Genomic DNA, 13,887 nt, shown 5'->3' with positions numbered 1-13,887 from the left:
AGGACCCACTTGCCGTATCTTGGTAGTGACTGGTGGTCCACGACATTTTTAATTCGTTAAAATGCCACTTTCAATTCTCTTTCAAATTCACTTAAGTCCAGCCTTATTTATTATTAAATGCCCTTAGAGGCATATTAGGTATATAGAAGCAAGAAACATAAAATATCAACGATGCCTTCAGAACTTCATGGTGTAACTGTAAGCACGCCTGATACCAATCAGGCGTGCTTCCAGTTACACCATGAAGGCATGCATTAAGGAGAGAGAAAATAACTTTATTAATTGTGAAACCAATTTTTTAAATAATTAACATCAATAATCATCATAACATTCGCAAAATTCCTATGCTCTTATCTCAAAATCTCAGAATTTTCTGTAATATAATGATTTCACATGGTTCTTTAACTGTTCGTGTTTTTAGTATAAAGCACGGTAACTTGAAGCTATTGCCTCATGCTTTGAAAAACATTGATTCAGTTTTAATTTCCAAAAATTTAACTTTTCAGATGCGCCTGTGTGCCGTAACGGATTGCAAAAGACATATGCAGTTCCTGCAGATGAAATGGAGCGCATCGAATGCCAAGTGGAAGCTGATCCTACCAATGTGGATTTCAAGTGGAGTTTTAGTAACACTGCTGATCGCCATTACAACGTTTCGTACACTAGTGCAGGGCTAAGAAGCGTCGCTAGCTACACTCCACGTTCTGCTAGGGATTATGGAACTCTATACTGTTGGGGAAAAAATTCAGTAGGTGAACAACAGATGCCATGTATATTTACAATAATTCCTATTGGTAAGTATTATTTGTATAGATAGTAAATTTTATCATATGAGATATTTAATTAGTAGATAAGATTACATTTTAGATAGTTATACTAATTTTGCCTAATGCTCATTATTCAAATGCATAAAAATGCAAAATTAATCTAATACGAACTTCAGTTTCACGAATAATCATATCTGTATAATTATATGTAGTGAAATACAGTTTCACCGCTTAAATGCATAGTAGTTATGACGAGTTCTCAATCGAAATATGGCGCATGTACGTCTCCAATAAAAAATAGTATTTATGTAATCTCGTGGAGGAAACATGTTCATTGAAAGAAAAACCTGACCTAAGAACCAATGGCTTACTAGCTTATTACGCAGACGACACTACAATCGCAGTCAAGTGACTTAACGCCGACCATGCTATCAAACAGCTCCGAAACTACTCAAATAACATTGAAGATCAGTAAGCTAATTGAAAACTGAGCATCAATCCTGACAAGTAATCATCAAGCCCCGCCACAAAAAGAAAGGAAAAGCTACCACACAACCCAAGGTTTTCAACGTAACCATTCCGATAATAAGTAAAGCAAAATGACTTATCAGCTTCATTAATGGAAAACGTAACTGAAACAACCACATCAGTAGAATCTTCAGCAACGCCTATGGCATACATTAAACTTCCTCAAGCCTCTACTCAGCAGTGATTACAGAGATTTTCGAATTGTAGAATACTTAATAGGTCGAAATGACTTTTACATCTATGCCTTATTCATACATATGTATCTATATGCTAAAAAAGTATTAAGAATAAAATTTGTTTCTTAGGCAAAGCTCTCTGAAATAAAAGAACTGAACAATTTAAACCAAACCAAATACATATATCGCATTTAAATAAATATAATTTTTAAATGTTTAATTTATAAATTAGTAAGTACAAAAATTCATGTATAATTAATGACGATCTTTTTTTAATGTATTTCAGGGCCTCCAGAAACTCTTCAGAACTGCACATCTACTAATGTCACTATGTCCTCTGTGACGATAATTTGCATACGAGGTCCTAGGCAAGACCCGGATCTCAAGTACAATTTAGAAATGTACATGTATCACAGTCACGAAATGCTTTATCAAACCAGCAGCGTCACTCCTTATTTTGTTATATCTAATTTACCGACAGATTCTGAATTCTTATTCGTTGTCTATGCTGTAAATCATAACGGAAAAAGTTCTCCGGTGATGGTTAGAGTATGGACACTGCGCTCTCCAATGGAAGAAAGAGGTATTTCATTACAGTGTGCTTTGATGCGTAAAAAATTTTTAAACTGTTTAACGAAGTACGTCTGATATTCACATAATAGTTGCCAAAATAAATTAAAATTAACAGTAGTTTTCCGTTCAAAGATTGTAGCACATTAAGACGGTTTCAAAAGTGTGTTATCAAAAGGACATCAAAAGAATAATTTTTTAATTAAACTTCATTATACAAATGAGTCTAAAAAACAGTTTCTAATTTACTTCCTTAAATATTGGTTATATATTTGTACTTTCGAGCATTTTTATGATTATAGTTCCAGTGCTTTAGGTGCAGAGTCTCTAAAAACAGAATTTCTGTAAGAAAGTTTCAGGGAGGAGTGTCATCCGTAGTGTCGAAATTGTTGTTCATTACCCCCTAATCAGCAAAAAAAAAAAAAAAAAAAAAAAAAAATTTTTTTTTCATCTTTTATGGCATTCAAGTAGATCTTCAAAATCGAATTTACTAACTGAGTAATTTTGATATACGTATCATTGAAATAATCCGGGAAAAAAACTAATTTACGGAGCACCTAAGAAGTAAAGACTTGAGATGCCATCTTCGGTAATATAATATTTACTATTATATCGATGTTTAGCAATATTTAGAAAATATTAGTAAGAATATCTTTGTGAATTTCGCCCTTAAAGATATGGAAACGTTTTTAATTAATAAAGCCTAATATTTTGTAAAACAGCAAAATTTTCCTATGGGGGTCATATGAAATTTTAAATATTGGGAAAGTATAAAATGTAAAAGACTTAAAATTGTAAAATGTTCGAAATAAACACTGAAATTAGAGCGTTCTACAATGTGTATTTTATTATTGAAATTAAATGATGTTACTGATAATGTTGCTAATGCAGTAACGAAAATTAACAGATATTTACTAGCAACAAGAAAGAGTTATTACATTCATTTCGAGTTAACGATATCGTTATGCATTATCTCAAAGTATAATTCAAATTCAATAATTCTAATACTAATTTTCTGATTCCTAATTGTCCACGAAGGTAAGTATGACACACATGTCTAAGCGTACTCTGTCGGAATTGCCAATTAAAATTGGTCTATATAATATGAGCCACCCTATATATAAACCGCACTATTTATCTATTACTGAAAATTTTAGGCATTCATATGCAGAAAAAAACATGTCGTTTTACTATTTTCTTAATTATATTATATCTCTATTTAAATTACAAATGGGAATTTTGTACCATTCCAAAATGATCTGCTTGAATTTAATCTACAGAGAAATACTATGATCATAATTAATGTATGCGCTAATGAAATGCTCCTACTCCGAAATATTGAAAGTTCAGTTCTAGCCTACAAAATTTCTGTTTCAAAATATCTCAGCTAAGGGAATCACATGATACTTTCGGTTTCTCTGGGCATGTAAAGTGTTATGTTTACATTATTGCTCTCTAATTATATTATTAATTAAACCACTATTGTATTTCTTAACACTTCAAAGAAGTATTATATTTCCAGTGAAATCAGTTTAAGTATCAAAATAGCTTTATTAAAAAAAAAAAACTTAATTTCATGAGTACCATTCGATGTTACTTTAAATGGAGATGATAAGTAGAGTTGGAAATTGTTCTATTTATGTTACAGCCTATTAGAACATATTTATCTCACTTACTGTAAAATGTAATTAAGAAGTACTTAAAGGTAAATTTTTAGATGATTCAATTTCTTAGGTTGATGAATAAGCATCTTAAGCATCGTCGCCTTACAATAAACTCATTTTTATCTCGTTTCTGATTTTTATTTCTAATCGCTAAAATTTGGTTGCTAACTAAAAAGATGTGGTGTTTTTTCATTTATTTCAATACTTCATTTATTTCAGTCTATCGGGAACAACACGCAGATGAAGCTTTATCAGGAGAATTCTCATGGATTGGACCAAGTCTCCTCATTGCAGCTGCTCTTTGCTGCTTTTTACTATTCATGGGTGCTGCGCTGTGGACCAAGTTCAGAGGTGGTCCAGGATGCCAAAAATGTGAGTCTTAATAGTAGTTAGTGCTATGTAAATTTCTCAAGGGAACTTCAAACTTTTGTTTGCAACTCTTAAAAATAAAACAATAAATTTGAAAATTGTAACACATAAAATATATTTTGTAATAGCAAAGCAACAACTTTGTGTCTGCTGCATATCGATTTCGAGGGCAAACAGATAGAGGCCCCTCTTCATTAGGTGCAAAGAAATATGCAACTAAGGGATGTATTTGTATTCAAAATGAGTTAAACCGACGAGAATGTAACGCCATCTGTTGGCAGAAATAGTAACGAAAATTAAAAAATTAACTTGATATAATTATATAACTTAATAAAATATACTTACTTGAAATATTTTAATTTCGAGAATCCTTTTTGTATTTAGGGATGTTAATTTCGAGAATCGTTCTGGAATCATTTTGTCTCATAAAGCACCAGTTACTATCATGCAATCAGTTACTATTATATGAGATCCAGTTGAATTGCATTACTATTTTTAGACGATCGAGCTCTGAATCAAACAAAACTCATTTTATGAGTTTTATGCATGTTCTTTGTAATTTGATGCTGGGTATTAAATTTATCACTTAGAATATTCGGTTTAAGTCCAAGTTAAAGATTATATAGTCCAGTTTGATTCAGATTTATGAGTTTAATTTAGGCCAGTCTTCAAATCAAAGTATCAAAGATAACTACCGCGAGCAAAGGGTAAGTATTCAAAGCCTTTCTCCTGCATCAAGGGAATGAGAACTCTCAATACCATGTAGTGAGTAACGAGGAATTTGTTTTGGCGTTAATTACGTTTTATAGTAAAAAGTAAATTAGAACACAAACCTGAGGAGCTGTTAACTAGCGGGCAGTTGCAAACAGCTGGCCGTAATAGCTAATAGTAACTCATGATCAACAACAACGCAGCAATGAAATCCCAAAGTGATGAGCAGTTTTCTGCATCTGATAACAATCTGAATTAGTTATATGTTGGAGCTAAGAACTTAGTGCTATTTGAATTTGATTAAACAGGTTTTATACGTGCAATTGACTATGGAATTATATATGTAACTAAGCATAACCTTTCAAAACTAACAATTAAATCCGACAGCGTGTCAGACCGTTATGACCTTTTTAATATCAAACACGCTTCCCAATGGTTCAAGAAATCCTTTGAAACATCAAACCAACCTTCAGTTTTGCATTACAGTTAATTGCATAAAAGCTAACGTAGACGTCTTAGATAACAGACAAGCAAATCAACTTACATAAGAAGTGACTCAGAATATCAGGACCACTGCCTTAAAATGTAACAGTTTTACCAACCATATGAACAAAATCGAGAATAAACAATGCAAAAACGATTGGGATAATGTATCCCAAGATAGAATACTCCACAAATATTGGCAACAAGTAAAAAAAAAGATATGGAGAGTACTACCTTTTTCTCAAATCAATACTCGACTGGCATGGTGCTTTCCGGATGTATGTTTGCACAAAGAATCTCTGTTTTAATGACAACTGCATATGCAGGGAAAGAAGTGATCCAGATAATTATATTTTCAAGTGTCCGTTGACAGTTGCATATTACAGCCAAGCTCCCAGCAACACCTTATTAACTTTTAAGAGGTACCTATCTAAAACTAAGAGATGACGTTCGATGTAATGTCTCTTCTTCAGTCTTAGAATACTGAGTTGTGATATTTATAGTTATTAATCCAAAAGTTATTCACTATGCCAAATCTTGACGCTTTCCTTAGAGTTGTAAACTGCTCAGCAGCAACGAAACAATAAGCAAAATATACTCAGTTCTATGAAATTGTTATTTAAAATATCTTTGACGCTCTAACAATTTTTATGTTATTAAATTTGCTCCATTTGCAAATTTTGGTAGCATCATCTAGTAATTCAGAAACTATGTATAAGGCAGAAAGTCTTAAAATACACTCATAGATCATACACCACTCACTATCAGTACCTAGTTTCCTGTAAGTGCAATATCTTATTTCCAGGTTCAGAACCGAAGAATGTATGAACATGCAATTGTAAAAATCACAATAGAAATGCAGTCCACCAGCTAGTGTTTTGTCCTAGAGAAACAACATGGTGGGACGTTACCAGATTTATTTGTACATATGAGATGTCGCCTCTCTCTCTGTATATATATATACAGTGGTGGCCAAAATTGTGGACACTTTTGGAAATTTTTATGTTTTTGAACTTTGTATGCTTATAGAAAATGTTATGTTTCGCAAAATGCAAACTTGCATATATCATTTTAAAGAGAATTTATTACTGAATTCAATACAAAACACAAAATTCAATTATTTGCAATTTAAAAAAAGTTATACGCACTTTACTATAAATAAAAAACACAGTTATGAAGTGGTTTGTAATGTCTAGCTTTCCTGGCCAATCACTGTTCTTGTTCTGAGAACCAATCAAATGTTAGTAACTGCCAGTAGAAGCTGACATCATGTTTACACTTGAAACAATTCATTATTTTGCTTTGTTCCGTAGAAGGAGGACCTGTTTCTTATACACTGCAATTACAAGTAGGAATTTTTGTAAAAATTTTTAATATTTAGTCAAGAAGTAATGACATCAAATAAAAGAGTAGATTGGAAACCTAGAAAGCGATGTAATATTATTGTGTTAGAAGAAAGTGGTTTTTCTTATGCTGAAATTGCAAGACAGATGGATGGTTCAGTGACTACAACTGGAGTCCGAAAGTTTTGTTTACGATATCCGGAGACAAATTTAATAAAAAACAAGGAAGGAAAAGGCCGAAAAAGGTGCACCACATCTATTGATGACAGAAGAATAAAAAGACTATGTCTCCAAGATGGAAAAATGTCATCAGCGGCCATAAGAAGTGATCTGAATGATGCTGGTGTTTCTGTCAGTTCAAGAACAATCAGGAGAAGATTAACAGATGTTGGACTGAGAGGTAGAATTCCACGAGAAAAGCCTTATCTTAATTTTCAGCAACGAAAAAAAAAAAAAAAAAAAAAGACTACAGTGGGCAAAGGAACACATTAATCAGTGGTCACAAGTTATATGGAGTGATGAAACTAAGATATCGTTATTCGGTAGTGATGGGCAAAAATATGTAAGACGTAGAATAGGAGAAGAGCTACATCCTGACTGCATTCAAACAACTGTGAAGAACACAGTTAGTAGACTAGAAGAGAAATACCCTAATGTGACAATCAAAGTCGTAAAGGGTTATAAGGGACACGCTCAAACGTTTATCTAAAATTGAATTTGAATTATATTACCTCCATTTAAAAATTGCTAATTCAACTGAAAATTTTTCCTCATTTGAACATACATCCTGGTCTAGAACCGATACCGTTTGTCAACGGCATAAAAATGTGCTTATTTCTAAATCCTTTAAACTCACACACCAGTCGGATAGTCCCACCTATCTAGCTGATCTTCCCACTGTAAACGTTAACCCCATCGTTAAAATCTCCAATGGGAATCTTTCGGAGGATCAGTTAAAAGTATTAAAGTATAATTTCAACTTTTCAAAACATGTAAACCTTCAATTCCTCAAATCATCGCCCCTATAGAGAAAGCCTTTAAATTCTCCAAAATTTCGGAAACGCAGAAGGATACAATCCGCCACCTAATTACTCATAACGTTAATTTTAACAACAAATCTTTGGGTTTGAATCTTAGCAAAAAGGAAAATGAGATCTTACGTGAAATTCATTCTGATACTAATATCATTATCTCTAAAGCTGATAAGGGCGGACAGTTGTTATGGACAAACACACATATATTACTGGAGTCTCTAAACTTATAAATGAAGGCCTATACTGCTCGATCCCTAAAGATCCTTCAACTTCGGACCTCACGTAAGTTAAAAGTGCTATTAAATCTTCCCACATTCTGCCAACTCAGTTGAAGAAATCACTTATTCCACATATTACTAATTGCGCTAGGCTTTATGCTCTTCCAAAAGTCCACAAAACCGGTATTCCTTTTCGACCAATTGTTTCCAACATAGGTACTACTTCATATCCTTTGGCCAAATATTTAATTTCCAGATTTTCTCCTCTACTTGCTAACCATATTCACACTGTAAAAAATTCTGTTGAAGTCATTGATAAACTTAAAAATATTTCTCCACTTCGATCCATTATGGTTTCATTTGATGTCAAATAACTGTTTACTAAGAAGTAAAGAGCACTCGGTCGAAGGAGCACTAAATTGTCTTGAAACTAGGCTTCGGGAATTTCACTTCACACATACTGAAATTAATGAGTTGGTTTCGCTTACTAAAGTTTCTCTGAGTCAAACCCACATTGTTTTCCAAAATGCATATTTTTGTCAACTTGAAGGATTGGCTATGGGTAATCCTCTCAGTACGGTACTCGCTGACATTTATATGCACTATATTGAGATAAAATTATTTGATAAACTATCTTTTCGTCTTTGGATTCGGTATGTTGACGACACTTTCGCACTTTTTGACGGTTATAAAGATGATTTATCTGAGATTTTATCTATTATAAATTCAATTGATCCAGTCATCCAATTCACTCTTGAAATTGAATCCAACAATTCCCTCCCTTCCTTTATATTCTTATAATCCGCAATGAAATTGATTTTAGCACCACTGTGTACCGTAAACCCTTTGCAGTTTGTTTACCACCCCATGCCAAGTCATGCCACCCTGTTAAGCAAAAAATGGCTTCTTTTTACTATTATGTATTCCGCGCGTTTAAAGTTTGTTCCTCTGAATCTTTGCTTACCAATGAACTTAATTATTTGAGAGCAGTTGCGATTGACCGTGGATTTTCTCCCGTGATTATTGATAAAGCTGTTAAAAAATTTTCAGATTCCCATCAAAGAAGACATTCCACTGTTAGAAATAATATTAATGACCTTGTCGTGCTTCCATTTTATCCTTCTGTTAGCTATAAAATTGCACGGATTCTCCAGAAATTCAATTTTCTAGTCGGTTTCTCCCCTATTAATAAAATTCACCCTTCGATTCTAAAAGATTGCGTTTCTGTTTTGAATTCTTGGGGAATTTATAGTATATCGTGTCAGTGTGGTTTAAGATATATTGGCCAAACAAAAAGAGCGTTGGAGTTTCGTATAAAGGAACATGAATCGTATGTCAGAAAAGGCGAAATTAACAAGTCTTCAATAGCGTATCATAGTTGGACATCTAACCATAATTTTGATTTTGGATCTGCAAAAATTATCCAAAAGGCTTCTTCCATAGGTGAATTGGATTTTCTTGAGGCTTTTCACATTCACAAAGATTTAACAGGTTTAGTTAATGATTTGAAATCCAATCCAGTCCTTCCTAATGCCTTTAAAATTCTACTATCTTAATTCAGTTATTTTTGCCGATAGATGGCGTTACCTTCTCGCGTTTGGTACTACCAGAGGGTATAAAAATCCGTTCAGTGATTGCTTTCCATTATTTGAAGTTCAGATTTTGAGCGTGAAGGTGCATTTGCCCCTCGCTCCCTATTTTAACTTCGCTAATTTTTCTTGTCCTTTATGCTTGATCAGACAGCCTGGCTCAGTAAAAGTAGGCGGCCAGTGCAACTCCTTTTCGACCAATTGATTCAATAAAAATCCAGTTATAACCACGTGCAGTGCTGATAAGGACCACGTGCTTCTGAGACTCCTTCTCCTTTATTTTCTTCTTTCTTGGTATTTCTTTCTCCTGATGAGGAGGGACCTTTAGCTGCCCTCGAAGTCGATTGAGTGTTTCATTATACTTACGCAAAATACAAGGTTGTTTTTACGATTTTGATTAACCCAGTTAGTGTTATGATTTGGTCATGCATGTCAGCAGATGGTATAGGTCGCCTTCATGTCATCGATGGGACAATGAATGCCAGAAAGTACACTGAAACTACTCTAGATCCAAAGCTTCTACCTTTCATCAGAGGCTTCGTTTATTTGTCAGCAGGATTCTGCTCCTTGCCGCACGGCCAAAATATCGAAAGAGTGGTTTCGTACAAAGAGCATTAAATTGTTGTCATGGCCAGGAAAAAGTCCTGACCTCAATCCTATCGAAACTCTTGTGCGAATGAGGCGCCCATCAAATAAAAGGGAATTAATTGAGGCTATAATTGTTTCCTGGCATCATGTAATAACGAAAGAAAAGCTTAAAACTCTTGTCAACTTAAAACTCTTGTCACGTTGATGTGAAGCTGTAATCAAAAATAAAGGATACCCTACTAAGTAGTAATAACTAACTGCAATCATCACTATATAATGTATATAGATAACTATTATTGTTTAACTTTTTTTGTATTGTAAATAATTGAATTTTGTCTTTTGTATTGAATTCAGTAATAAATTCTCTTTAAAATGATATATACAAGTTTGCATTTTGTGAAACGTAACGTTTTCTATAAGCATACAAAGTTCAAAAACATAAAAATTTTCAAAAGTGTCCACAATTTTAGCCACTACTGTATATATATATATTTGAGATTAATGTTTGACAATACAAAATTTGCGTTAAAATTCTGGATTGGATGAATTAATTTTCCGCTTATAATTGATGTAACCTCATTGTGTCAAGAGGTGTCATTGGCAGAAGCAGGTGAGACACGTCTAGAATGCATGCTTCTAGGAGGGCTTCGTTAAAGCAAAATTACGCGAAAATTCATTTAGACGGGGTCAAGGTTACTCTATGGAATCTAGCTAATATTTATATGCAGAAAAGATCAAATCAGCCTTTAGCACTCTAGGTTTCTCATCTGAAGTGCCCATAGATACGGTATGAAATCGTTGATTTGCTTAAGAGAGGGGTGTGATTTCCCGACTTCCTTTGCACCTGAACTGCAAGGTCGTTTCAAAAGTACATTATTAAAAAAACAAAGCTCTAAAACTGATTGGCATCAAATTCCTCCCTAATCACGGATGATACGCGGCTAAATGAACGGGTGTGTGTCTGCAATGCAAGAAATCTAGATTTTTACAAACAACCGCGGCAAGACCAGAAAAGGCCACATTAAATTCTTATATCATTGAAGGTGTGAATTTCTGGTATCATACCCTAGTTCTTCTATCACATCTCTTTATCATCTTCTTAACCGTATTGGTGCTCTATAAGGCAGATTTTGGGTGAGCCTAAGAAACTGTCATCGAATCATTGAAATATGGTCTTTTGGACTTAATGTAAACAATAAAAAGCGCAATAAGGTATTTTCTCTCTCCTTTTCTAATGCCTCACGCGTATTCGAGGGGTCTACGGTTCGAGTCCTGGGGAGGGTACTGCATATTTTTCATGCCTCCTGCTCCCCCCAAGAAAACCATCTAATAGCAGTGGTTCTCAACCCTTTGACTAAAGCGTACCATCTAAACAAAAATTGAAAACATTTAGTACCACCACTACAAAATACCACCACCACTCTTGAACAAAGTTCAGATAGCATAAATTTACAAGTGTTAGAGGAAAAATTCAATCAGGATGTTGGCGTTTTAATTTTTGAATTTAATAGTTGAAAATACTTAGCTTCTTTGCGTACCATCTACTTTTCCTTTGCGTACCACCGGTTGAGAACCCCTATAGTGTAAGACAAAGTTTCTTAAACTGTGGGTCGCGATCCCCGCGAGGGTCGCCAAAAAGTTTAGCAGGTTTGATATTTCTTTAACTTATTATAATAATTTTACAATTACCAAATATTTTTACACAACGTATCTGAAAATAGATAAAGATAAGACAATGCAAACAAAGAAAAACGAAGATTTCGACGTATTCTTTTTAGAATATAAACGTTCATTTTACTTGCTTTGCCCGTGACGCTGTCATTTCGGCTGTTACTTATTTAAAATTTTCACATTGTTCCATGTCTTAAAATTAGAAATCAAAGTTAATCACCTAAAATTGCAATAGTATATTACAGTACAAGTGAAAAAAATTGAGTTTTACTCACGCATGTGTCGGATTTGCACAATGGGTGTGGGGTCCCACAAAATTTTCGTAAATATTATAAGGTTCAGGGGTCGCGAGAAAAATCTCAGTGATGAAAAGGGGTCGCGACTGAAAAAAGTTTAAGAAGTCCTAGTGTAAGAGTTAAAATTATGCTGTTATATAATTAGATTTCTGTCACAAGTTTAGTTTTTCTTAAGTACTCCTTGGTATGGAGTAGTGACCTGTTAAAATGTTTCACATGTGTTAATACATTCCCCCTCTCTATTATTGAATGTGGCTTATAATAACGATTTAATAATAAGCAAACGAAGAAATTAAATGAAAAAAATTAGTAAAAATAAACAATAGATTTATTGCTGGTTTTAATTTCTGGTGGATGTTGTCAAGTCGTATTATTCACTCGGTCATCCGTAAACAGCTAATAATTTATTCTATAAAAAATTTTGTATAATTTTCTATTTCCTTATAAGTATCTATTTCCCTTTCCTGTAACAGCTTCTGCATTTTTAATGTTATATCATCATTTTAAGAACAGTTAAATGAAGTACTACTTGGAAATTGTAGAATAAAGTTTACATTTCCGAGAAAAATAATCTGGTTGAGCATGATTCATGGCTTGAATAATTTAATTCATTTATAAATAAATAAAAGATGTATATTATTTGAGAAGCAGAATGTATCTCCTATTTTAAAAACCAATAGCTACTTTTCGGCAATGTACTTAAGCATGAAATAATTAAAAATAAAGATAAAAATGTAATTAAAAATGCAATTAAGTTGTTGTCAACAGTAACAAAACTTTGTGTTGGTTTTAATGATGCGAAGGAAAATGTTTTCTAAATGATAACTTTCACTAAGAAGCAAATGTGAAATTAAAAATATGCTAACTTTTTTAGTAAAAAAATAAAAATTCATTATTCATGAACTTTTGCCAAGATCTACATAATCTGAAGGAAAGTTTCTTCTTTGGAGTTATGTATTTTCTTCAATTCCTAAAGTTTGTTTCTCTCATGGAACAAAGAAGCATTGTTCAAAGTCATGTATTCCGGCTATTTCTTCGGACTTTTCAGTGCACTGTTTGTATCGTTTCCGAAAATAGATTCCGTGCTGTATGCAATTTTTGCAAAAAGAACTCTCTACAAGTTCTAATGGTACTTCTGTTGAAACTTTGATCCTGATGCTTTTCTTTCTCTGTTTTATAATGTTTTGCGGAAATTTTTTGTTTGCGAATAAAGTAAGTATGAACATGAGGAAAAATACCACAGTTGTATTTAGATACAAAATACGTGATTCATTAGTGCAAAATGAAGCTTGAAGTCGATATTTCTTTGCGCAGGCTTTTCGAAAGTTATGGAAATAAGAGAATGGAGGAAAAAATGAAAATGAACGAGGATACGAATTCTGAAATCTGAACACTAGGGAGGGCTATTAAATATATTATTTGAATCATGCAGAATTAACTAAGAACATTTTTTAAAAATAAGTTTATTGCTACTTCCCTGCAATGAAAATAAAACACTTAGCAAGCAATCAGTAATATACATGATTAGAAAAACAGTTTTAAAAGGTTTGGAAGAAAAAGAAATAGCGACAAAACTAAATCAAATCTTTTTAATTAATGAACATATCTTTTAAAATGTCATCGCCTGGTGATAGACGATGCGTTTGGTACACCAATGAACAATGCCTATTTTATACGATTTTATTCATAGCAGCCTAACCGATTGATTTTGGTTTATTGGATTGCAGAAAAGCATGCTAGAGCTATCTGCCTAACCTGTTGAGTACTTCTACAACATTTGAATTTTTTCTAGCAGAAAACCTCGGAGAGATTATCTCTTCTCTTTGTAAAAATAAACCTGAGCCTATCAGCCGCTGACCTGATATACTAACCTCTAGACA

General features: G+C 33.3%; 1 protein-coding gene across 8 annotated transcripts in view; it reads left to right on the top strand.

Moving 5' to 3' along the window:
- LOC118200382 (adhesion molecule nephrin-like) overlaps positions 1-13,887 on the top strand; it is a 513,425-nt gene that overhangs the window by 470,494 nt on the left and 29,044 nt on the right. For all 8 annotated transcript variants that reach the window (XM_085817483.1, XM_085817484.1, XM_085817481.1 and 5 more), the window contains 3 exons: positions 507-794; positions 1,758-2,054; positions 3,925-4,077. In XM_085817483.1, the coding sequence (XP_085673609.1) occupies positions 507-794; positions 1,758-2,054; positions 3,925-4,077 (738 nt within the window). The remainder of the gene's footprint in view (positions 1-506; positions 795-1,757; positions 2,055-3,924; positions 4,078-13,887) is intronic.

The sequence above is a fragment of the Stegodyphus dumicola genome, chromosome 5, assembly GCF_044657685.1.
Source record: "Stegodyphus dumicola isolate Sdum_Otavi_A_Nest chromosome 5, ASM4465768v1".
Lineage (NCBI taxonomy): Eukaryota > Metazoa > Arthropoda > Arachnida > Araneae > Eresidae > Stegodyphus > Stegodyphus dumicola.
Note: the sequence above shows the minus strand (reverse complement) of the source record. Positions and strands in the feature narration are given on the sequence as shown.